At 34.5% G+C, this 26,117-nt stretch overlaps 1 protein-coding gene across 3 annotated transcripts in view; it reads right to left on the minus strand.

Moving 5' to 3' along the window:
• Positions 1-26,117, minus strand: part of BBS7 (Bardet-Biedl syndrome 7) — a 35,435-nt gene that overhangs the window by 6,354 nt on the left and 2,964 nt on the right. For 2 of the 3 annotated variants that reach the window (XM_046657047.1, XM_046657050.1), the window contains exons 3-14: positions 23,654-23,716; positions 22,048-22,223; positions 19,946-20,132; positions 17,867-17,939; positions 17,327-17,443; positions 15,523-15,653; positions 11,327-11,411; positions 10,478-10,580; positions 8,620-8,812; positions 7,342-7,416; positions 4,958-5,023; positions 871-1,010 (exon numbers count right to left, since the gene is read on the minus strand). In XM_046657047.1, the coding sequence (XP_046513003.1) occupies positions 871-1,010; positions 4,958-5,023; positions 7,342-7,416; positions 8,620-8,812; positions 10,478-10,580; positions 11,327-11,411; positions 15,523-15,653; positions 17,327-17,443; positions 17,867-17,939; positions 19,946-20,132; positions 22,048-22,223; positions 23,654-23,716 (1,409 nt within the window). The remainder of the gene's footprint in view (positions 1-870; positions 1,011-4,957; positions 5,024-7,341; positions 7,417-8,619; positions 8,813-10,477; positions 10,581-11,326; positions 11,412-15,522; positions 15,654-17,326; positions 17,444-17,866; positions 17,940-19,945; positions 20,133-22,047; positions 22,224-23,653; positions 23,717-26,117) is intronic. The other variant, XM_046657048.1, reaches the window with a different exon arrangement.

The following is a 26,117-nucleotide window of genomic DNA, read 5'->3' on the forward strand; positions in this document are numbered from 1 at the left end:
ACTACAATCTGAGTCTTCTGATTCCCAGTTTGCTCTTCCTTCCAGCACACCATGCTACCTCCATTAACCACAACTTTGACTTTTAAGCAGCAAGACACCCTAAAAAGAATCTATTCTCTTTAATGTTTTCCAAAAGTCCTTAGGAATATTTGGGAATATTTCTCCTTATATCTTATTTAAATCACCTATCTGTAAAATTACAAGCTGCAATAGAGAAAACATGGGCTTTGGCTTCAAATCATAGCTGTCTCTTATATCATCAAGTTACTTTTCCAAGCCTCCATTTCTCAATTGTAAATGAGTACCTGTCTTACTATAAGACCTAAATGATACTCCCTAAGCACCTAGCACAATGAAGGGCACAGCAAATGTATTCATTGTGTAATTGTTCATTTCTTTCCCTTCTTCTTTTAAACGCGGGTCTCTCATCTTCAGGAAAGAAAGGAAAAAACTATAAACAGGAGGATGCGTAAGTTGGAATGGAAGTCAGAAGTAACAAGCACTATCATAACCAATTGCTCTACCAGTATTCTGAGGTGAAACAGAAAGTAAATATAATGTTTGAGGCCAATACAATAAGGTCCAGTTCACAGAGACACAAATGCTAAACAGTATTTGCTCACGATAGGAGTTTGAGAGAGAGAACTGTTACTCTACTGATCTCAGAAAGACAGGAAAGTCCAACTCAAACCAGCCTCTGTAAGCAAAGAGTCTTATATCTATTAGAAATATTAATCTATAGCATTTAAATATTTACTGAATTTTTAAAATATACAAATGGCTACCAGAATTTACACCACAAAAATAAAAAGCAAGTTTATCTGCATCATGTAATGTCCTAAAAATAAACTGCTCCCTCTTTTGTGTTACCTGTCAGGATCAATAACGTGAGTTCTTTGGTGGAGTGAAAGGGGTTTGATAAGGTACTGGCGGACCTGACAGGTTTTGGGTTGAATTCTTGGAGTTACATATGCTTGAAGTGTGCCATACTGGCCTTCAATTGAGCGAATCTGATTCAACACAAAAGAAGAAAGAAAATAAGTATAATCTAGTAACATAAACATTATCCTTAAAATGTTCAACACAAGTAATCAAGTACTTAGGCCTTAATCTCCTCTGTAGTATTTTGAAGGAAATAATGACATTCTATTAAACAACTACTTTATTACCACTAGAATAAAGGAAAATTTAAAAAATTTTGGCAGTCAAAAGCAAAATTAATCCATCTATAAAAGTAAACCCCACCACGTATTTTTAGGTGATTTGTCCACACTTAGCAATGTTATGCCATTCCAAAAGACATACATTCTCACATACTACCCTATCACATCTAACAACACAGTGTACAATATATAAGATGCATATCGAAAACGGTTAAAATTTAGACACTTTCGTTGAAGGGATAAGTGAGTTTTCCAAATAACTAAATCTTACATGGTATACTTGATTTTCTCAGAAATGGGGGTATTACAGCATATAGCTGTTGTTATAAAAATCTATTGACAAAAAGAAATGTTTCCGAGAACTTAAGTCTTGATTTTCTATGAAAACAGAGAAGCATACTCATAATCTAATTATGACATATTTGGATTATGAAATTCTTTTGAGCTATTTTGAATATGACTGGTTGGATATCCTGAGACTTCAAAACACTTAACAGGAAACAGTAATTCATTAAACTGTGAAGACCAAATTTTAGAGAAGTTGGGAAGCTGTCCACTTCCCCTTTCCTGTCCCCCTTTCAGCTTCCCTCCTTTCCACTTCATAAAATGGATTGTCAGATCTCTTGTATTACAGAGCTCACTTCTCTAATCTAACTGATATTTAACTCACACTGTTCCTGGCATGTAAGGGGAAAAAAAATCAATGTTTTACCTAAACGGAAAACATAACATTTCAAGCAAGATGTTTTGCAAATGTTACATTGCAAATATTGCTCTGAATGGGAAGAAGGGAAAGATAAAAGGAAAAAAAAAGATAAAGAAGAAAAACACAAAAAGAGGGAGCCAGCCCCATGGCTTAGTGGTAAAGTTTGGCACGCTCTGCTTTGGTGGCCCAGGTTCAGTTCCCGGGCATGGATCTACACCACTCGGTGGCGGCCATTTTGTGGTGGCATCCCACATACAAAATAGAGGAAGATTGGCACTGCTGTTAGCTCAGGGTGAATCTTCCTCAAGCAAAAGGAAGAAGCTTGGCAACAGATGTTGCTCAGCTTGAATCTTCCTCAAGCAAAAAAAGGAAGATTGGCAACAGATGTTAGCTCAGGGCAAATCTTCCTCAGCAAAACCAAAAAAAAACAAAAATAAAATAAAAATAGATCTAATCAAGCTATAGTTTAGGGTTTCTTTTTAAAGGGTAAGCTTATACTGGCACATATTTTTTCCATAATGCTTTCTCTGATTATACAACAATTCATATTCATTATTAAAAAACCCAAACAATAAAAAAAAATTAGGATGAACATACAAGTCACCTGAAATCCTACCACCTAGAAATGATCATTATTACTATTTTGGTAGTCATCCTTTCACACAACTCTCTAGGCAGATGGTCAAAAACAAATGCATAATTTCACATGAATAAATTCTGTTTATATGATAGACATCTTGGTTTTTATTTCTAATAATCACATTATCCCACTTATCTCTGCCTCCCCTAATACCATCACCTCCCTCCCACTCCCATCCCACCCAGGCCTGACTCCTATTGTAAAACCTATCATACCAGACAAGAGTGTTTCTTCTCATACCTTTCTTCATATTTATATCACTATAGATAAAATATATATACATATATACAGATTTTATCTGCATTTTGTGCTTTTTCATGGAATTTGTTCCATGTTAACAGGAATAGATCAATTCATTCTTTATCCCAGCTGTGTAATATTCCATGGAATGGATAAATAGCTACTAATCAACCATTCAATTATTGAGTGTTCACTTTGGTTCCACTTTTCCGCCTCTACAAACAATGCTGCAATTAATACATACACATCTGTGCATACAATACTGTGACTGTATTGTTATGAAATAGATTCTTCCAAATGTGATTATTGTCTATTTTTCTGAAGTGGCTGTAACAATTTTTACTTCCTTCAATTATGACCAAGAATGTCATTTTCCTCATCCTTGTCACCTAGTGATGTGGCTCTTTAAAATTTTTTTTCCAACCTGCTAGACAAGGAGAAATTGCTTTTGTTATTTTAATATGAATTTCCCTAACTACTAATGAGGTAGTACATTTTCTTTTAATATTTGATAGCTATTTTGATGCCCTCTTCTGTGAATGCCTATCTGTATGCTTTGCCTATTTTCCTTATTGGGTAATCTTTTTTATAACAACTTATAGGGAGTCTTTATATTTTATTGATATTCACCCATTATCTGGAAGACAACCAAATTTCATTCTTCTTTTTTAAAATAACTAGGTACTTAATTCATCTGAATTTATTTTTTATGCCTGGCACAAAATAAGAATCCATTTAATTTTCTTCCAGATAAATGCCATTTGTGCCAACACCAATTTTTAAACAGAAATAGTAATTCAATAGAAGTTTTCCCTACATAAAAATACCCTCCATTAAATTTCCATAAAGGTGTGCTGGGCTCTATTTCTAGACTCCATCTATTTAGGCCTTGTAAATATCCTACACAATTTTTATCATAGTAGTCTTATGGTATGTTTTACCATATGGCAAGATAACTTCCACCTTTTCTTCTTTTTAATAGTTTTCTTGGCTCTTTTCAGGCATTTATTGTTTCCTCTGGATACAATAATTTTAAAGTTCAGTTAAAAAAAGAACATAGCTTTTTAATATTTTTTAGGCCTACTTCCTAATTTATTGGCACAATCTTGCTCAGTGAAAATTTAATTTAAAATGTTTAATTAGGTTACATACAATATGCTTAAGTATATTCCCTTAGAAATAAATTTATCCCACTTTTCATTTTCTCTTTCAAAATATATAAAGGGGACTTACACAGGCTAAAATAAATTGTTTAGGAAAAAAATTACATTTAACGGGAACTTCCACAACCAGGTATGAAAAAATTATTGTGTATCAGCATCTCTCTTGAAAAAAACACAGATTGAGTCTCAGAACATCAGCAATACTAGGAAAAAAATCAGTCCTTAATTTTTAGATCATAAATATACCAAATAAAATTTTAAAAATATCTCAACACAAATTAAATAACTAAAAGATTTGTGTGCTATAATCACTATTTAATTTTGAAAGCGATTATGTTACTAAGTTGCTAGAGAAAACTTAAGAATTTCTCCAGAATAGGTGGTAATAATTGACAGCACTGGAATGCAATCAGAAAAATCCAGATAGTAGAAAATACAGGGCAAATGCTCAGATACGTTAATAACCAAATTACTTTATTTGGACCAGGATTAGATCAAACAAACTAAAAACAAAAATCAGTGAAATCTGAACACTAAATATTTGATGATACTAAGGAATTACTGTTAATTTTTCTTAGGTGTAATAACAGTACTGTGGTTATGTTGAAAAAAAGTTCTTTTAGATGTAAGTACTGAAATATTTACAAAGGGAATTATAAAATATCATGTATTTGCTTCAAAATAATTTGGAATGGAGAGTGACAGTATAAATAAGATTGCCATGAGTTGATCATTGCTGAAGCTGGAGTCACTACTTTCCCATATGTTTGAAACTTTCCATAACAGAAAATTAGAAAAAAAATTTCTAGTTAGAGAAAATTTAGGATCAGTAATTTTAGAGAAGGTGATTTGTTGGGAGCTAAAAGCAGAGATAGTGGTTTGGGCTGAATTAAAACCTAACAAGTCATTCAAAAGTTGTTACTTCAAAATGACTCATTTCAGGAAGAAATTTAATGCAGAGAAATGATATCATATGTTGCAAGATATACCAAGGAAAAAAAGAAAGTTCAAACTCTCAAGTAAAAGTAATTTCAAACATTTTTACCTTGAGTTCCAGCCTTGTGGTATTTGCCTGGCACCGATAAGTGGCAAGAAGAAAGTTGTCATTTGACTGGGAAGAATTCCAAGTTGAGGAAAAGGATGAATCCATGTTTTTAACAATGAAAACAGCATCAATAATAATGGTTACTATTCACTGAGCACACATCATTTGGGTGGTACTGTGTTCAATGCTTTTTGCTTATTCCTAGAACAGCCCTATGGTAAGTTTTACTAAGTAAGTTTTAACAGATGAAAAAACTGAGGCATGAGGGGTTAGGTAAATTTCCCAAAACGAAACTGGAATTAATTCAAATTCCTATATTTAAGACTCTAAAGCCCATTCTCTTTCCATCTTGAGTCTCTATAATAACCTTTTAAAATATTAACTGTTCTTCTAAAAATTTAACTGACGGCAGACTCCTAATTTTATATTATAAAGACAAAAACATCAATGTATGGCGTTGAATGTCTTTGATTTTCACAAATACTTATAGAGGACAGAGAAATATCTCTCCCTGTATGCCCAGCAAACCGCACAATGCCTGGCATTCTGCAGGCATTCAATACACATCTGCTGAGTTAAATTGCAGAGGTTACTTCAAGTATTATAACTTCTTGAAATTGAATATTAAACTACTAAAAATAGAAAAATATATCTGGGTGCATGAATTGCACAAATAGGCAAAGCAACATGAAATATTTGATGTGCAATTTTCATGTACTGTTATTTCTCTATTTTTAATAAACAACCTAATAAATAAAAAGGATGCTAACATCAAAAAGTAAATTTGAACATTTTAATTTCAAATCATATAAGCTCAGTAAACACAGAGGATAAATCAACTTAAAAATAAATATACATTTGTGTGATTAAAAACAAACGTTATGTACTTTATTTATGGATAAAACAACATAGATTAAAGGAGATAAAATGTCTGGGATTAGGTTTTGGATGGGGGAGGAAGAGAGTGAAGAGCATAAAACAAGACTGGCCATACGCCGAAGTTAGCAAGGAGTAGCTGGAGGTTACTATGCTATTCTTTCTACTTTTGTGTATACTTGTAATCTCCACAAAAAGGTTTTTTTAAAGCTATCATTCTAGAAAATAGGTTTTAAATTAGTATAAAATACTAATTTCAAAGAATCCTGTAGTGAGGTAAATAAAACAGGTTAATCTTTCATAGTAACTTAGGAATTAAAGATTTTAAGTTTATATTAACTTGATTTTTTAAATGATCATTAAAATGTAGGCCCTAATCGTTTATGTTTTATTCTCAAGCAGGGATGACAAACCATATATGATAACATAATACAGCTGTTATAGAATTTCTTACTAAAAAAGAGCTTTACTATGAAATTATATTGAAAATTGTTTCCTAATATAGCTATCAACTTTGTTCTTTACTCTTCTATTCCTCCCTTTTTTATATGGATAACTACCTGCCAACTACAGTCACCATCTCCTGCTCTGGCTTGCCTTCTCCAATGCAGCTACTCCAGACCGTATCTTGCCCCTAACTTCTCTTCAGGAGCCGCACCCAGCTCCGAGACTGCTAGTTTGCTAGTACGCACAAGGCAGAAGGAAGAGATACAGTAGGTATGTCCAAATCCTCTGACACGATCTCACCCCAGGGACTTTGAACATTGTCAGTGCTCAACAAATGTCTGCTGAATGAAGGGTAAGCAAGATTCACCAAGCCCAGAAAAAGTGAGGAAGGGCGGGCAGAAGGAACAGATCATGCTCAAATGTAGGAATGTGCGAAACTGTACAGCAGTTTCAAGAAATTTTAAGAACTTGAGTTTGGCAGAAATAATGTGCATGCGAGGGAAGGTAGCAGCTGGTGAGAGATAAATTGGAGATGCAATCAAGAGCTGAATCATGGAAAGTTTTTATGCCGCAATGAGGAATCTAGACTTACATGCAGCAGGAAATGAAGAATCTTTGAAAGGTTTTGAGAAAGAAATGACAGTTTGTATTTTTGGAAGACCTCTCTGGTGGCAGTGTACAGCACAGCCTGGAGGTGAGAAGCAACACTGGAGGCAGAGAAACTGGTAGATGAGTAGTTCAAGCAAGATATGATGAAGGCCTGGAAAGTTAACAGCAGTGGAAATGAAGCAGAGTAGAGGCACCACAGCCAGGGAGGCAGAACTGGCAGAAACTGGGGACTAATTGGATTTAACAGATCAGAGGAAGGAATCTGGAACAACAGCTCAGTTTCTGGATTATCTGAGGACAGAGAGAGAGAGCAGAAGCAGATTTTGAAGGAAAGGGAATGAAAGGAAAGACTGAAGAAGAAACATTACACCCTAGGAGCATTTATAGGCTTTATTCAAAATGGCATAACAGAAATGAAAGTATCTGAAGAATTCTTTGTATTTTTTACTCACCTCAGAATCACAGCTGCTAAAGCTGACAACAGCAGAATTTTTATCCACATCAAGTAAATCTATTGGAACATCACTCTACAGTCAATATTTAAAAAAAAAAGAGTTCAGATGGAAAACTAAAAATTTTCACAAAACATATTTTCTCTAAGAAAGGGTTCTCCTTAGTTCTAGTTTATGTTCATCTTTAATTTATATTTGATAATATGTACTCCTAGAAAATAAATATAATAAAGAATATATTTTATATTTCGATGACCTACTTTTTTCTAATTTGGATTATCAGAGATCATAGAATATCATCTCTCACCATCCCCTTAAAAGTATAATCTTCCTACCTATTTTTGTCAGTGCTAAAAATGTTACCATGGGCTGCAAATAATCATATGGCCATTCTGATTACATCAGGTCATTTTGATCAATGTTAATTTCACCCGTAACACAGAAAGGAGAGCATTTTTGCCCTCCTCTGGAGAGACGGTTTCTAGCACAATGCTGTTGTGCTGTGTTCTACGTGAATGGTGCTCCTGGAGTCGTTCAGTGCAGCAGCCCTGGAGCTGCATCACTTAAGAGAGACTTCTGCCTTTAAGTTTTAATTAATAATCTGATCTTTCCACCACATCTTTTTAAACCTTGTCTTCTTCTTCCTGTTTATTTCTTTCTCATTTTCTGATGCATTGTCCATCTTTTGCTTGTTTTCCATTCATTCTACTATCATCCTTTTCCACTCCCTGAAAATCTTCCAATTGAAAGGAAAAATAACTAAATATATTGATGAACGGAGTTGTATATTATTATCCCTAAATTTTACCTAAACTTTGGGATTATCTACTCAGCCAACTGATCAACCTAGAACCTGATCGTTAATGAGCAAGCTGTGCTGTGAGCTATCATTTTAATATTTGGAGCTTAAAAAAAGGTTCGAATACCAGCATTAAAGTTGCACCTCTGTTAAGATTCTCCTAAAGCTTAGCCAAAGAACAAAATCCTTAAGTGCCCCTTTTGACTTCCTGAAACTTAAGTCCATCAGTCTTTTGTTTAACATGTACAGGATAAATAAAAAGTAAAGATATAATTTAGATAATCTATGAGCAAGCTGATTATCTAATGGAAGATTAAGATAAACCTTTAAAATTACTATCTAAACTAAATATAACATTTAAAAGATAAACATTTCAAATTACTGCCTAAAACTAAAAGTGTTCAATAATAATTAGTGCATATGACTGGTTTACAAAATGGATCCAGTCATAAAACAAAGAAATTAGACACTTTGCTTACCTGTATTAAGACATTATCTATTGCTGTCTGCACCTCTAAGGTAAGACTGTAGCTGGCATCATCTTTATTTAATGTAAATTTGTCATTTATGCTAAATGAAGGAACTGCTGACTTTGCTTTGCTTGATTGAGAAGACTGTTGATATTTCTCTCTTTCCTGTAGCACCTTAAGCTGCAGATGTTCCAACTCACTCCTAGAGGAAGATATATCCACCTGTGTCATCTATAAGTGTGAACATTTGGGGTTCTTAGAATGTTTATAAAAATTTGAGACATTTACTTCTGCAAAGTGGATTTTTATTGACTGAGATAGAACTATTAACACTAATAGGAACAAAATTTTTGCTTCTGTGACTGACCAAATGATTCCACTTTATCTCTGATCTAAAAATTAACACATCTTCTCAGTCCCATACCATCAATATTAATAAAGAGTTCTAAGTATCAAGCCAGGTAAATATTCAGTTAATTCTATACACGATAATCAATTGTAACATGCTAATCTGCTTAGTTACATGGAGTACTAATCAGAAGAGAAACTGATTATAATGGGGCAGAGGAACATACTAGATTTAATGAGCAAATATGTAAAATACAGAATGTGTGAAACCAGTAAACATGTACCTTTCAGTAAGACATTAGGGGAGACAGACAAAATAAGGAGGAGGCTGCACAGTATTAACATTTTGGAGGCTACAAGGACGATCAAGAGCCAGTGGTACAGCTGATGTTCTTCCAAGTGCTGGAGAGGATTCGGCTGAGATTGAACTTAAGAGTCTCTCCAGTTAAGGGGAAAGGCCATATGCAAATGAAGCAAATAGTAATTGGGGTAGACCAACATGAGCCTTAGCTAGCCCCAACTTAGGGGGAAAAGTCGGGGGAGGAGCTTGGAAGGGATCTGTGCAATGAACAAAGGAAAAGATTCACTCACACAAGAAACATTTACTGAGTGCCTCCTATGTACCTATGTTCCAGCTGCTGAATGAGCAAAACAGACATAAGCTTCGCATGAGCTTACATTCCAGTGGTATCAGGAGGGGGCAGACTTAGTTATAAAGATAAGGTAGTGGACTGAGGATGTGAGATAGTAGCCATTAACTCTGCTTGGTATCCTTGTTGTGCGAACACTAGAATTTGCTCTTCTGGTGGCTTTGGTGAACTGGCTTGTGGTGAACTTGTGGTATGGCTTTAGTGAACTAGTACTTGTGGCATTTTGCTGCCTTAAAAACTTCTGTAGCTCTCAACTACCACCAAAAAAATTCAGCCCTCCCTACCCCAAGAGGCTGGCCAGGGTTGAAGTAGAGAGAGCAGTCATTAAAAATTTCAGCAAATCCCACTTCCTCTGTGTAGGAAGCACTTTTACTTGAGGCTGGGGTACTTTTTCCACAGGACTGGTCAAGTTGAAAAGGCCACAAAAGCAATTGTTGTGTCTTAGGGAGTCAACATTATTCATTTCCAGTAAGAAAACTTATAAGCCAAAGTTACAGATTCAGAAGGGTCCCCAGGAGCAGTGAATATTAGAATTAATGAGGAACAGAACCATCTGTGTTGGTTTCTTTCTAACATGTGAAAACAAAACAAAACACTACAACTAGCCATAACTAAACAAATGAAAAAAATACAATTCTTGATCTAAGAAAAAGTCAGTATAGAATAAAACGTATAAAAAGTATATTTCGAACTCTAAAATATTAATCAGCACTTACTGCTAATTTTCTCAAACTGATAAACTTTAACTTAAAAAGGTGATAAACTAATTAACTGTATAATTCCTTCCAATAAAATATACTGCATCTATAAGTAATAAAAAACAACACACTTCATGAAATGAAAAAAAGAGTCAAAAAATCCAAAATTACCGTAAAGAAGAAATTTTATTCTGCATCTCCTGATTAATTTTTAGTTCTTCTCCTGGTCCACTTTCCTTATGAATAGGCTCTGTTGTCAGACCTGTAACCCAGCCTGCAGTGATGAATTACAATTGTGTACCATTAAGTGCTGCTGGTGTTAAAAGAAACCCCAATATACATGCCCCCTTGTCCACCAACATCAACCTCACTTGGTCTTAGGACTTATTTCTCTTCAAAAAACAAAACAAAACACACAGAAGAAATCAAGCTGGAAAATATTTAAACTATAAAGAAATTACTTAAGCATTTTGTGATACTATTTTTGTTTTGCCTGAAACGCTATAATACTATGATTAAGGAAACCTTTCACTTCTTAATTTACAGTTTTAGTTTTCAAGTATGGAATAAGTCAACACATTCTAGCAAATGCAAAAATAGCTGATGAATAAGAATTGTCTTCCAAAAACTACTTTCACGGAAAGTGAAATTCTCATATGACTATTACAAGAATGCAAAAATAACCTACTCAAAAACAAGCGAGTTTTTATAAGAAATGTACACAGTAACAAAACATAAATTTCAGTAAATACTTCTTTTAAACCAAAGAACATCATTTAATTTTCAAGGATACTAGAGACATGCTGATGAGCACTCCTAAAAAGTATTCAAATATTAGCTATTTTATAAATCAATACCCCGCTTCTCTCCTTATTTTTTAACCAATACAGCTTTTAATGCTGTAGGTAAGAGTGACTTACTAATAATACTTTTTTAAAAAATAGTCATTAAAAGCCATTTATTAAACTTATATTTTTATTACTGATTCTTTCTTCAACTACCAAGCACCATTTACCTTACCTGAATATGTGGATACCACGATTTCATCATAGCCATCTTTCCCTACACAACCACCCTGGATAGATGTGACACTTTCAGACAACGCCTAAAACAAATTTAAGATCAAGCACTTCATTAATAACTAAACATTTCACAGATGTTAAGATAAGCCACAAAACTTATTTTCCTGTCTCCAGACTTCAACACAGACTACTGAGGACTTATTACATGCAGACACTGATTGGAAAGGCAAAAATCCTGCAGAAATGGCAGAAAATTCCAGTGTTTTTAAATCTCAAGAAAGAAGATTGAAAGTGACTCATCTATTTGTGTGTACCACTCAGCTACAGTAGTCATCTAATGAGCAAAAATAGATTATTTATATAAAGAAAAAAGTTTTTTTAAAAAAATTATATAAGCAAAACTCTCAATACAGTTAGTCTATTATCTGAATTCCACAGACCACCTCTCCTGTTTTCTCCAAATAGTTTTTGTTTTTCTTTTTGTTTCGGTGAGGGAGATGAGCCCTGAGCTAACATCTGTGCCAGTCCTCCTCTACTTTGGATGTGGGATGCCTCCACAGCATGGCTGATGAGTGGAGTAGGTCTGCACCCAGGATCTGAACCACATAAACCCAGCCCATCGAGGCAGAGTGTGCAGAATTGTAACCACTCGACCATGGGGCCGGCCCCTCCAAATAGTTTTTTAGATGACTAAAGAAGATGATAGCCTATATGGAAGCTTTAGGAAATTTGCTACTAATGACAGAAACCAAGTTTCTCAGATAGTTCAGGGTTTATATCTCCTTTAAGCAATACTTCAACTAGTCAAGTAGGGATCTGTATTTTTAACAAGCACTCTAGGTCAGTGGCTTTCAAGGTATTTGGAAAGCAAGCAATAAATTTTATATTGCAAGCTGGTATACATTCACACATGAATACACACGAACATACAATTTAAAGGGTTTGCATTGTACTCTGATATATTCTACTCTAACCTATTTCATTAAAAAAAAAAATGAGCTGGCAACTCACTAATAGGTTTTGACCAGTAGTTTGAAAACTCTGCTACATAATTCTTATCAGGCAAGGATAAGAACCGTTGTTTTAAAGGAGAAGGTGGAGAGAACGGACTCTGGCAGTAAACACACTAATTCTCTTAACCTTCCCCGAAGGAGGCAGACCTCTGAGTTATTCTGCAAATCAGGCTATCTTAGCTGTTCCTGAGGCTGATTACGTAAGAGAATCAAGTAACAAAGCTTTGATTATAAGTTTGCATAAAGTTAGCTTCATAGGTGCATTTTTAATAAATGTCCCAGTGAATCTCACATACACTAGAAATCTTCAAACTTTTTTGTACATGTTCCCATTAAAGTAATTCTGAAAAGACTATGCATCTCTCTATATTTTTAAGCTCACCTTTAGATTTTTCATCACAATTGTAAATAGTTACAAAGAATGTAACTTCTATTATCATTTTAAAATGAAACTGTCACATCCTATAACCATACCCATTAGTCTAAATACCAGGACAAATTTATACACATAATCATCGACTTAAAAAATGAAGAAACAGATCCTTCTTTAACAGTTGGAAATTTTACACTGTTCCTTCTTCTTGCACTTTTACTTTCATTCCACTTCCCCCACATACATTTATCTTAATGTAATGTACTCATATACCTGAAATTCTTTTATACTTCTCTGAAACCAAAAAATGATAAATTGAAATTTTTATCTTCTGTGATCATAAAGCTCTCAACATTAGAAATTTCTATCATTATAATTATTAGTACACACAATTGATAAGACAAATATACAAGTTTGACAAAAGCGAAATTCAATAGGAAATGTATCTTGTGAGATGAATGGGACTTTTTTCCTTCCAAATTATTCATGTATCACAAATCAATATCATTTACATATTGCTAGAGTGAGACTGGGTTCAACATCAGTTCTATTTCTATTTTCCATTTTCATAGATAGAAGTACTGTTCAACCTTAGTCACATAAAGATGTTGATGAGAATTAAAGAAATTTTGTTGCTGAAAATTCACTCAATTGTTTAAACATCTTCCAAGTTATCTACCTAAAATCACCAACCAATCTATCACCAAAACATTTTTTTAATGACATTTCATCTGACAACTTGATTAGGTCCTCCTTCCACTTATTGAAAGCAAAACATCAGACACCATTTGATTTATAGAAGGATGTTTTACCTGGACAACAGAGGTACACACATCCTCACTTTTTAAATGGTTTATTGAGTAACTATTAACCCTAACTTTTACTCGCTTAGAAGTATCTTACTTAACCTTATTAAGAAAAAGTTAAAAAACTGTTAATTTCTACATTTTTCTTGAGGAAGATTAGCCCTGAGCTAACCACTGCCAATCCTCCTCTTTTTGCTGAGGAAGCCTGGCCCTGAGCTAACATCCATGCCCATCTTCCTCTACTTTACACGTGGGACGCCTACCACACCATGGCGTGCCAAGCGGTGCCATGTCCGCACCTGGGATCTGAACCAGCGAACCCCCGGCCGCTGAAGTGGAAAGTGTGCACTTAACCGCTGCGCCACCAGGCCAGCCCCAATACATTTCAATGAAATTCATTTATCTTATATACTTCAAATACATTTCTCTAAAAATCTTAGATTGGCAGATTTAGCTAATTCAACTCATATGTAAAACAAACAGTCATATAGCCATAAAATAGGAGACACCAGACGATCTAGTAGAGACGTGGTCTACGTAAGCAACAACATGGAATGCCGATTAAGGGACCTAAACTCACAAAAGAAGACTTTGGTCATTCCTCAAAACATTGGCAAATGAATATATATTTACAAGTTAAAATATGATGTTTAAGGTGTATATATATAGAGAGAGAGAGAGACATAAATATATATAGAGAGAGAGAGATTCTCTTTTTATGATTTGCTCCTTAACTTTTTTGATTAATCAACTATCAGTCCAGACTCTGTCAGATAACATGTCTTCTCCTGATTAGGAAAACAATAAAGAGAGTGACATCATGAATCCAAGATGAGGCAGCATATATTCGCAGCCTTAGCATAATCTGAGAGCAGTACTTCTGTCATTAGACAAAGAGTTGGAAGACAGAATTTCTTAGCGCCATACCTGGCAGAGGAGGGAAATGCTATGTCATAACTGGGCTTTGGAATAGAAGTCAAAGAGGAGATTTGGGGTCTAAATAGGAAAATTTCTCAGGGGTTGATGAGAAAAAAATAGGAGATCACCAACAAAGAAGTATTATATACTTTTAAGCCTAAACTATTATTTGCATCATTAGCAAGATGACTTTTTACACCAAAATAAGATAAACAAATATGAGATAAATCCAGAAAATAAGTTGTATAGTGTTTTTATCCCCATATTATCTACATAATATACTTTATCTATGCACCAAAACATCTGCATTTGACAATCTTCAGTTAAAGTTGGGACTGGGAGGGACCACTATTAGAGAAAATAGACAAAGAAAGAAAGGTTGATAATGAGTTGTGGCTTTGAAAAAAAAAAAACAAGAGTCTCAATGCATCCTGCGTGAGGCAGCATGGGGAAACTCCGGACTGGAGAACACCACTTCAGGAAAATGAAAGATTCCATTTATACCAGCTTGACTCTCCATATGACTTTGTACCTTGGGATAAAAAAGCTTAATTACATTTAAAATTTGGAACTAAAAATTACTCTTATCTAATATTTCTTCTTACATAGCTGATTTTCGGGTGGATAGAAGTGAAACTGCTGTTTTTCCCTTTCTGCTTAAAGATATTTTTTTACATTGTCCTAACAATATGAAGTTTATTCCTAAAACCTTATTACTTTAAAACAACATGGTCTCATATATGTCACCCAAACACATAAATGTAACTGCTGTAATCTACTACAGAAACTACTTTATACTTAGTTTCTACTTATAGAAACTAAGGCAAAATATTTAATACTTTAGATATACAATATTTAGAAACCAAATGAAGAAGTAATTTATTATTCAGCTTGAAGGGAATAGTCTACTGTTCAAACACAAGAGCAGTCTAGACAAGATTTCGATAACATCAAAGCAGCAATATTTTAAGCCAAACACAAGATTTTAATATATTTCATCTAAGAAAACTCAAACTATCATAGCCATCTCTATAACTATTTGATGAATAATAAGAATATATAGTATTTTTTAAAATAAACTAACCTGATCGAATCGTAGAACAGGCTCATTTGCATTATCAAAACTATACACTTCCACCATTCCATCATCTCTCCCAACAAGTAAATCTTTAACTCCATCACCCACAATGTCAAAGTTGTCCACACACAAAATACCTTTAAAAAAAATGATAACATGCGCTAAGTTATTAATAAAACTAACATTATAGTCAATTATATACCAAGTAAGAATGAAAAAAATGTATATACCAAATCAGAATGGAAGAAAAAACAAAAAACTTTGAGCATAATCAGGTATCCTTCTCTTTTCCATCCACATTCATTCATTTCCAAGGCTTTAAACATAACCTATATGGCAACAGCCCCTAAATTTACATCTCCAGCTCTGGTCTCTCCCCAGAGCTTGAGACTCATATACCCAAGTTCCTATTCAGCAACTTCTCTTAGACATCCATTTGCATCTCAAACTTTCCATGCCCGGAACAAAATTCTTAATTCCCCTCTTTATCACATCCCATCAACAGTGCTCCTTCCCCATTCTCCCCTTACCTCAGTATGATACCACCCAGTTGCTCAGGCCAAAAATCTAGACTGCATCTCTTTTTCTCACTTCCTACATCAAACCCATTAGCAAATTCTATCTGCTCTATCACCAAAATATATATTGAAATTGTCTCCTTCTTTCCATTTCCAACTACTATTAGCCTAGTCTAGGTTACCAGTATCTCTAGCCTACACCAGGATAAATTATAACAACTATAACTATAACTTCCCAACTGATCTCCATGCTTCCAACCTTGACCTGCTTCCGCCAAAATCCATTCTTCATGGAGTGATTTTTGTTTGTTTTGTTTTGGTAAATTAGATCCCGTCATACCCCCATTTACAATTCTCCAATGACTTCCTACTGTACTTAGATTAAAATTCAAACCCTTTTCCAAGGCTCTGTATGACCCACACAGACCTACATGATTTGGCCCTACTCTATCTCTCTGACTTTATCTCATGCCATGCTAATGCATCTAGCCACACTCGTCTTCCTACTGCTCCTCAAATGAATCAAGTTTATCTCTGCCCCAAGTCATTTGCCTTTATTTTTTTTCTCTTGGAACATTCTTTTCCCTCAGTTCTTTACATTACTAACTCCTTTTCTTATCAACCAGATCTCAGTTCAAATTTCATCTCTTATAAGAAGCCTTCCATGACTACCCAGTATAAAAGTTGCCCTTCACCCTTCCATCCATCATTCTCTAATATATTACCCTGTTATATTTTCTTCAGGTGAATAGCTGAAGTTATCTTATTCATTTGCTTATCCAGTCTCCCCTAACAAGTATTTGTTGAAGGAATAAATGAACATACGGATAAATAAGCTGTACCTATAAATGGCCATTTCATTGCCTACCAAGTCAGATACAGATCAGATATACTTAGAATGGATAAGTTTCTTAGGAAACAGGAATATTCCCTGACCCATTGCACTTCTTCCTTGCCTAACACCAAGAACTCCCAAATTTCAATTAATTCCCTACACCAAACAATGAAAAATGGTTTTGAGCATAGAATGATGTTACAGATGGACATTAGCCCATAAAAGCCTATCTATCTCAAATTACTATTAGCATTTCTTACTTAAAAAAAATTATGCCTAAAGTATGGTACACGTGCTAAATGAACAAATAGTAAATAAATCCGAGGTGGCCCTGGGAATTGCTAAGCTAAGTCCGCCATGTATTATGAATAAATAAAACAGAATGAATTATAGAATCTAGGATATTTTATTTAATAATCACTGAAATTTCAGAATCTGAACTACATCAAAAACATACCTCCCCTCTTTTTCTCATTTCGAATCTCCCATTTATGTATCGGTTTAGATGTAGTGATCTGAATAAGCCCAAGTTTTCCATCTGATGTTCCAAACATGAGGTCTTCTCCAGAGTCACCTTGTTATAATTAAAGTCAACATATTATATTGATCCCACAACTTATAATATCTATTTGAAATTAAAATATCTTTGCATATATTGACCTTCATGTAAAAATCTCACTTAAAAATATTAAAAAAGACAGAAAACAATTTTGGAGGATGCTTATATATCTACAGAATTTTATAACCATTAAGATAAGAGTCCTCCTCATCATCTGCTATTAAGATGAGGAAACTGAAAATTAAAGTCCAATAACTCATTACTGTTAGTTACTGGCAAGTTATCAGAAGACAACTGTCTCGATTCCAATTCCTGTTGTTTCTACAATTTGCCATTTTCACTTAATACATATTTAAATTACTAAAACCCTGAAAGATCTAGACATAACTAACATAATGCACTCCCTTATTTGACTGTGAAAAGTGAAATCCTGGTTACCGCCATTTCCGTTGTGTAGCGCTAAAACAGTAGGTGGGCCAGGAACTTCAATTTCATACATTACGTCAGATCCCTGAAGGAGAATAAGTATTTTAAAACTGAAACAAAATACAAATTTAAAATAATATAGGCACTCATAGATAACATCAATATTCATATTGAGTACTCTAGAATAAAACTGCTGAAAAAATTAGCTCATGAATGTTAACTTGCATTTGTTAGCAATTTTGCATATGTTATCTCATTTTAAAATAAAATATATATGAAATACAAAGATCAAGGAAAGAAATATTTAAAGTATCTTTCACTTTCAATACTTTTCATTCTAAATACTTTGTCTGCCTGAAAACTTGACACTGGTAAGTTTTCCAATGTAAACTTTCCAGAAACGAGCTGTTTCTTCTGTCCTCTCTAACTTGAGGGCTTTCACTTAGAGCACAATCAAACATTTAAACAGATCCAAAGTTACCTAAGGAAAATTTTGGCCTTGCCTTTGGGTATTTCCAAAGCCTACTCCAGTGAGAGGCAGAGTGACCTGCTATTTAGATGAGAAAACAAGTTGGGTCCTTTTATTTGTCATTGTTTCAGTTTCACCACTTAATGCTTTAATTTAGTATATAGTATTTGTGAAGCTGTTAAAGAATGAGGTAGAAGTACTTACACTCACACAGAAAAAAACTACAATAAATCATTCAATAAAAAAATTTGTAAAATTATAGTAAATAGGATAGGATATCATTTTTGTCAAAAAAATTTAAATATATATAGAGAACACATAGGAGAGCCATATGCTTTATCTTTTATTTAAAATAACATTTACAAATTCTCAGATATCTACATATAACTATATAAACACAAAAGAATATGCACAAAATTGTTTTAAAAAGGCTACCTCTGGGGCAACGAATTTCCTACAAAGGCAGATGGGGAGTAGAAGAGAAGCGTGCAGGACAGAGGAAAGACTTCAGCTTTTTACTTTCACAAATCCTTAGTGATTTTTTTTTTACAATAAATATATGAATCTCTTGTTAAAGTAGAATCCTAGAATTCAGCCAGACCAATGTCTAACTGAACATTAGCCAGCTCCTGTTAAAAGCCTTATTCAAGCAATTGACATTTGGGTGCAGAGGCTAGGGGAGAAATTAATCATCCATGCCTCCAGAATGAACCTTGAACATTACTTCCTCGTAGGAAAAAAAAACAAGCTCACAGAACCACTGGATTTTTCCTTCTATAAAAGAGATGATGCCAAGAAATGGCCATCTGGATATGAAATTCCAAAGAGTGAGACAGCCTGTGGTTGCACAGAATAAACAGCTAGACTTTTTATTCAACTACACTTTCACCATCAGCTTAAGTTTTTCCACCTGCTATATGTTATTTACATTTAAACTTTTTTTATGGGTCCTGATGTGTGTATGTGTATTGTATTGAAAGTCACTTTCAAGAAGACATAGTTGTAACTATTACTAATAACAATGACCTTAAGCAGTTGTTTCAGCCAATCATGGTTTTTCACAGAAATATAAGGACAATAAAACGATTTTTTCCTCTATCACTCACTCACTTATCCAACAAAAACTTACCGAGTGCTTATTGTGCCCCACATAGTGTCATAAACACAAAATAAACTCAAATGATACAACCCTGCCCTCAACTATCCCTTGTTAAAGCCTAACGCCATCTCTCCAACCCCATTTCCTCCTTCACTTTGAGTTTTTGGGAGAGGGTAGGGTGATGGAGAAAGAAAACAATAAAAAAAGAAAAGCTGGGATGGGTTCTCTGCAGCAAAGGTACTCTATTCCAATTGTACTAGCTCAGAAGTGATGCATAGCGGGGGGGAAGTACCCTTTTTTCCATATATGCCTCTCTACACACTTGCCAAAGATCTCAACACATTTGCCTCAAACAAAAAAAACTGGTTTATCAATTAAAATATTAAAATTTTTTTCCAGTTATAATTTTAAGTAGGACATTTAAAGTGGCAATGATCACTAAAGTAATTTATCTCAAGTATACATTGTTCATCAATATTCATTTACCTAAGTTATGAAAAATTATAAAAATGCAAACAGCAACCTGTAAAACTCTGAGAACTCTGTCCTGGCAGGCCAGTACTGGTGTAATACGAGGCAATCTTTCCACTGGCAGGCAGATGATGTCATTGATTTTGTCTCCAGAAAGGTAATAATGTTGGTCTTTGCAGTCACAATAATGGTTATAGATGTAACTTGCACTGAGAAAGAGGTCTGAGCCAGATATGTGCCTGAGAAAATTAAAAGTAACTTAATATATCTATATTTTAAAAAATAAGCATAGGAAACTCCTGAATTTTTCAGAGATAAAAATCAAAGTTTATTTACAGAGTTTACTATTATTTGAGCACAGACTCAGAGAATATAGCTTCCCCTTTCCCCAACTTAATTTCTAGGCTTTTGGTCTAACACTGATTTTGAAAGATAAAAATGAGGATCTTAAGGTGTCAGACTTCTCAAAAGCTGAGCTCAGAAAAACTGAAAATAAAGACAAGATAATGATAATTTAACTGTCTGTATCTGAAGACGATTAATATGCCAAAAAGGACCTTTTTCGAACGTGCGCTACGTGCCAAGCACTGTCCTAAGTGATTTACACATACTGGCTCAATGCTCCTGCTCCATAAACTAGAGCCATGATTAGCCCTCTTTACAGGGGATAATAAATGTTCAGTAGCCTGTCCACGGCACACAACTAGCAGACAGTGGAGTGGATTGCAGCTCAGGTAGTTTTTAGCTCTAGAGTTTAGCCATCTCACTATCACACTAAATTACCTGGAAAAGGCTTAGATTGAACCAAGTTTTCACTGGGGGAGTTGAAATTTTTTGAAAAAACTTATATACTAGTGTATTATCTTTCACGTCTAGGTTGCTATCACCATGTAATCATAAACAGGGTAATTTTATGTGAAGCTTTCACCTATTTCTCCACCTCTAAGGTCTAGCTACTAAAATTATTCCTTATCCTGTAACGATTCTTACTGATTTTATCTTCCTCAATTATTGTTTAGGTGGCCTCACTTTGTGGCTCTGCATATGATTTCAGTAATCCTCTTAATATCATTTCTATCACCTAATGAAATTCTATATCTTTTCCAAGATTTTAAATTTCATTTTGAAATGTATCCGCATTATATTTGCATTGTATTATCCAAAGCACCACTTGCCAGTCACTATTGACAAGAGTGGGGACAGACAGAAGTATTAAGCAGGGTAGGATGTGTGAGGGGTAACCAATTTTGTAAGTGGTTAGTTTCCTTATTGAATATTTTCAAGTTATAACCTTATTTTCCTATGCAATCTTTAAATGTGGAGATTCAGATAATACATTTTCAAAAATTGAATAAAGAACCTTTCCATTCCAGCTCTGCCACTGCAGTAAAAACATTTGAGAAACTACCTAAAGAGACTACTGGCTGGGAAACTCCTTATCTTCCCATCTCTGTCCACATACCTTTCTGAATGTGGAGGTATGCTAATAATTAATTACTTTGATTTCAGTATTTCACCATTATCACTGGCCACATCTATCTACAAAAGCATTTCAAAAGTATAATATTCTTGCTAAATCACTGACATTACTTCCACTTGCCATTGTTTAATTCTTATCTAATCTCGCCAAAGTTTTACAGCCTAGACATCAAGACATATGCTGTGCACTATACAGAATTATGCAGGACGGCTGTGCATTATACAGCACTCTGGACTCAATCAGTAGTTTCCAAACCGAGATCTGGCTGCTGATATAACCTGGCTGCATTGGATTCAAATGAAGAACTTTTTCCTTTAAACCTACTCCTAATAATTCTGATCCTGCAGGTATGAAGTAGGACAAGGAATCTATTGTTTTAAGCTTCAAAAGGATTCTCCTAAGTAGCAGGTTTGAGGAACAGTGGATTAAACGAACTTTCAAAACCCTTTCTAGCTCCCCATGATTCAAAAACTACAATTTTAATTGCAAAATTTCACATATCAGGAAGCTATTAAGGAGCTATTTTTCACTTAGAGTCTTACCTAACTCACTCAAAATTATACCCTATTGGTAGTCACTAACTTTGACGGCCAAAGTGCTACTTAATCAAATGTTTGTCACCTAACCAAAATATTATAAATGGATGTGTAAAAATTAAAAAAGAATAAACATACATGGCTTTAATGCTTTCAGTGAGGTTTGTTTCAAAAGAGAGGAACTGTTTTCCTCTCTTTGTAAAACCTCTAATCTCAGATCCTGCAGCAACAAAAACTTTCTCCTGGGGTGTGTTAAGAACCCCTCCTAGTTCCAGTCTTGCAATCTTCTGCCCCGGTAAAGTCTTGAACACTGTCTGCAAAAATCATTGGGGAAAAAATGTAAGTATACAAATTTATTGTAAGCATTTTCCTTTACTGTAAAAAATGCTGTGATTTTAAACTTACAAAATATTATAGTTCTACTATATAGAAACGCCTTTAGACACAAAAGTATTTACTTCAGTGAGTCTGGTTTTTTGTCAAATATCTTCAAACTTTGGACTATTTATTCCCACACATATTTCAAAGACATCATTAAAATCTAAAGTCTTGCAACTCAAAGTAGGGTTCACTAAGCAGCAGCATTAGCATCACTAACCTTATTAAAAATACACAATCTCAGGCCCATCCCCAGATCTACTGAGTGAGAATCTGCATTTTAACAAGATTCCCTAGCTGATTCCAATGGACATGTTTTTATATTTTAATTATCTTTTTAAAACTAATCTCTCCTGGTTTCTCTATAATTTTTATAAATTTTAGGACTATAGAATTTACTGAGAACCTGAATATATAAGTTACTCTCTCTCTATTTAATTGGAAACATTTGTATCATTAATTTCTTCCTGGTTATTTTCCATTTTATTATTGACATCAGTTTCTTAACCTCCCCCTCAATGACTTTATACACAGAGAATAAAATATCTGAGAGGATATATGAATAACGGAAATACTGAGTTTCTGATAGTTTTCACCCTCTTCACCTTTTTGTAAATTCCATATATCGTATAACGAATATAAGAGTTCAAATCTCAACCCCAACACTCGTAAACTATAGTCTGTGAATATGATGATGTAATAATCACTTCCTTGATCAGGTTACATTAAGTGGCAAAGGTGATGGGATAGCCACTTCCATGTTACATTGTTATAGAAGACTCTGTCCTAGCAGCCCGGACAGATTTTCCTGCTGGCCTGAAGAAGCAGGTCACCATATTGCAAGAGGGCCTGTGAGAGGATCACATAGCAAGGAGTTGCGGGGGCCTCAAGGTGCTGAGAGCAGGCCTAGACTCACAGACAGCAATAAGGTGGGGACCTCAGTCTTACAAAAGCAAGGAATTGAATTCTGCCAACCACGTGAGTGTGAAATAGGACCCCGAACTCCAGAAAGGAACAGCCCGGCTGACATCTACAGTGTAGCCATGTGAGACCTTGAGCCTGGACTCCTGACCCACAGAAACTGTGAGATAATAAATGTGTGTTGTTTTAAGCCCCTAAATTTGAGGGAATTTGTTACACAGCAAAGAAAACTAATATATCTCCCTAGGCTGTCAAAGGTGTTTTATAAACAGCTAGCAAATGACTCTTGTGCTATCTGCAGCCTCATACTTCAGACAACTACTTCCCTCACAACCCATTTTTCATTGTATTTTAGACCATTTTTAATCTAGGGTTATTCACTAAGCAGCATATTTCTCTTTTAAAAAATCCTTCCACGCCCCACCCCCAAAAAAGCTATACATACCACTGCTTCTCCCTTCTTCATGCCAAAGCACATAACTACCCCATCATGATCTCCAACGACCACCTGTAACAGATTGAAGAGAATCTAAAATTACTAGTATTATGTCCTAGTAACTGCATATGGGGAAAACAAGATTTTCAATATATAAATTATGATTTTAAAAGTAGAGATCATAAAATCTAGAAAAGGCAACCCCACAAAAAATAATCTTTCAAAGACTTATAGGAAAGGGCCAAAGAGAAGGAGATGGAGAATCGTTACAGAAGTAGTCAGCCATATATTCTGTTCCTACAATGTAAAGAGAACAAGAGAATAGGGACAGAAATGGCAGGGAGGTAACTTTCTTAACTGGAGCACAACAACATTTTCAGATTAACTTTCAAAACAGATTACCAAATACAGTTATGACTGACCTACTTGAAATTTTTAAACCTTTAAATGGAAAAATTTTAACATATGCAAAAGTAGACAGAATATAATGAATTTTCATGTATCCATCACCCAGCTTCAACAATTATCAGCATGTGGCCAATGGATCATTTTGAAATAAATATAGAGGGAGATTTTAACACTTCTTTCTCAGAAATTTATAATCAAGAAGACAAAAGACAAGGATATAGGTTAGAAAAACAACTACTTGTGATATAATACACAGTCAGACATTCTGAGAAAAATGTGTGATTAGGTGATTTTGCCATTGTGCAAACATCCTAGGGTGTACTTACACAAACCTAGATAGTACAGCCAACTACACACCCAGGCTATACTACTAATCTTATGGGACCACCTTCATATGTATATGCAATCCATCATTGACCAAGACATCGCTATGCAGTGCATGACTGTATATGCACATATGTATACGTTGTGTGCATGTACATATATGTGGGGGAGGGTGTAAATAAATAAGTCACTCATCCCAAGAATTAAAGTATAAATGTTCTTTTCAAGCACAAAGGAACATCAGATAATTGGCCAAGTATTAGGACATAAAACAAGTCTCAAATATCAAAAAGTTGATATTGCACAGACCATGTTCTTAGCCCACTGATTCTTAACCTTCTGAGGGAATCACAAACCCCTTTGTGTATTTGATTAAAGCTGTGAACTTTCTCTCCAGAACAATGAACATTCACAAATAATTATGTACACATTTTCAGATTTATGGATCTTTGGTATAGACAAAGACTTTTCAGATGAAAAAATACTTAAGAGTTAATTAAGGTTTTGATTTTTTGATAATATACTATTCCAGTAATTTGTAAAACAATAATCTTTTACAGGGATTCCCAAAGTGTGGTTCCTGGACTCCTGGGCGTCAATGAGAACCTTTTAGGAAATCTGCTAGGTCAAAATTATTTTTCTAAGTAAGTCTTTATTTTCCTTTTTCACTAGGTTGATATTTGCAATGATGGCAAGAAGTAACGGTGGGTAAAATTACCAGTGTCTGACAGGAATCAAAACAATGACACCAAACCATACCCGTAATCGGTAATCTTCATCACCATTTGAGAGTAACAACAACAAAAAATCCAGTTTCATGTAAGAATGTCCTTGATGAAGCAATCACATTATTACTCTTATTAAACCTCGACCCTTGAGTACATCTTTTTAATACTTAGTGTGGGAAAATAGGAAGGATGCATAAAGCACTTGTGCTGCATACTGAAACAGTCTTGAGGAAAAGCACTAGTATAAATTGTTTGAGTTATGAGCTGAACTATGTCTTCTTTTCAAGAAACACTATTTTTAAGAATGAAAGAACAATCAACAACTATTGTTATTAGCACTTGGGTATTTCATGGACATTTTTTAAAAACTGAAGGAAGTGAGCCCGTCATTTCAAAGGAAAGCAACTGACAGTATTTGCTACCAATGATAAAGTTCAAGCTTTCAAGTGAAAATCAGTACTTTGGAAGACTTGTATCTGACACTGTGAGCCTAACAGCTTTGCAATACTTAACTTTTCTGATGAGATCAGCCGTGATATTAACAAATGTGATTTCTTTGATAAATTGAAAAATGTGTCAACATTTGGAACATCTGTATAATTCAAATGAACCAATAATCTCATATGACCATCACAGGATGCTATAAATTCATGCAAGGGTAAAAGATGCATTCAAAGTATAAGACCGACCAGTGGATTTAAATGTACCGAAGTATGAAAAGCTAATGAATATAGTTTCAGAGTGCACACTGCACCTAATGTTTTAGAAACCACTATTTGTCAAGTATAGGTATTGTACCAAATATGAAGAGCAATAATTATCTGGAAAAGCTATTTAAATACCCCTCCCTATTTTCAACTATGTATCATGTAAGCTAGATTTTCTTCATATACTTCAACCAAAACAACATATCTCACGCACAACTAGAAGGACCTACAATTAGAACATACAACTATGTACTGGGGGGCTTTGGCGAGAAAGAAAGAAAGAAAGAAAAAAAAAAAAGATTGGGG

This window comes from Equus quagga, chromosome 3, assembly GCF_021613505.1.
Source record: "Equus quagga isolate Etosha38 chromosome 3, UCLA_HA_Equagga_1.0, whole genome shotgun sequence".
NCBI lineage: Eukaryota > Metazoa > Chordata > Mammalia > Perissodactyla > Equidae > Equus > Equus quagga.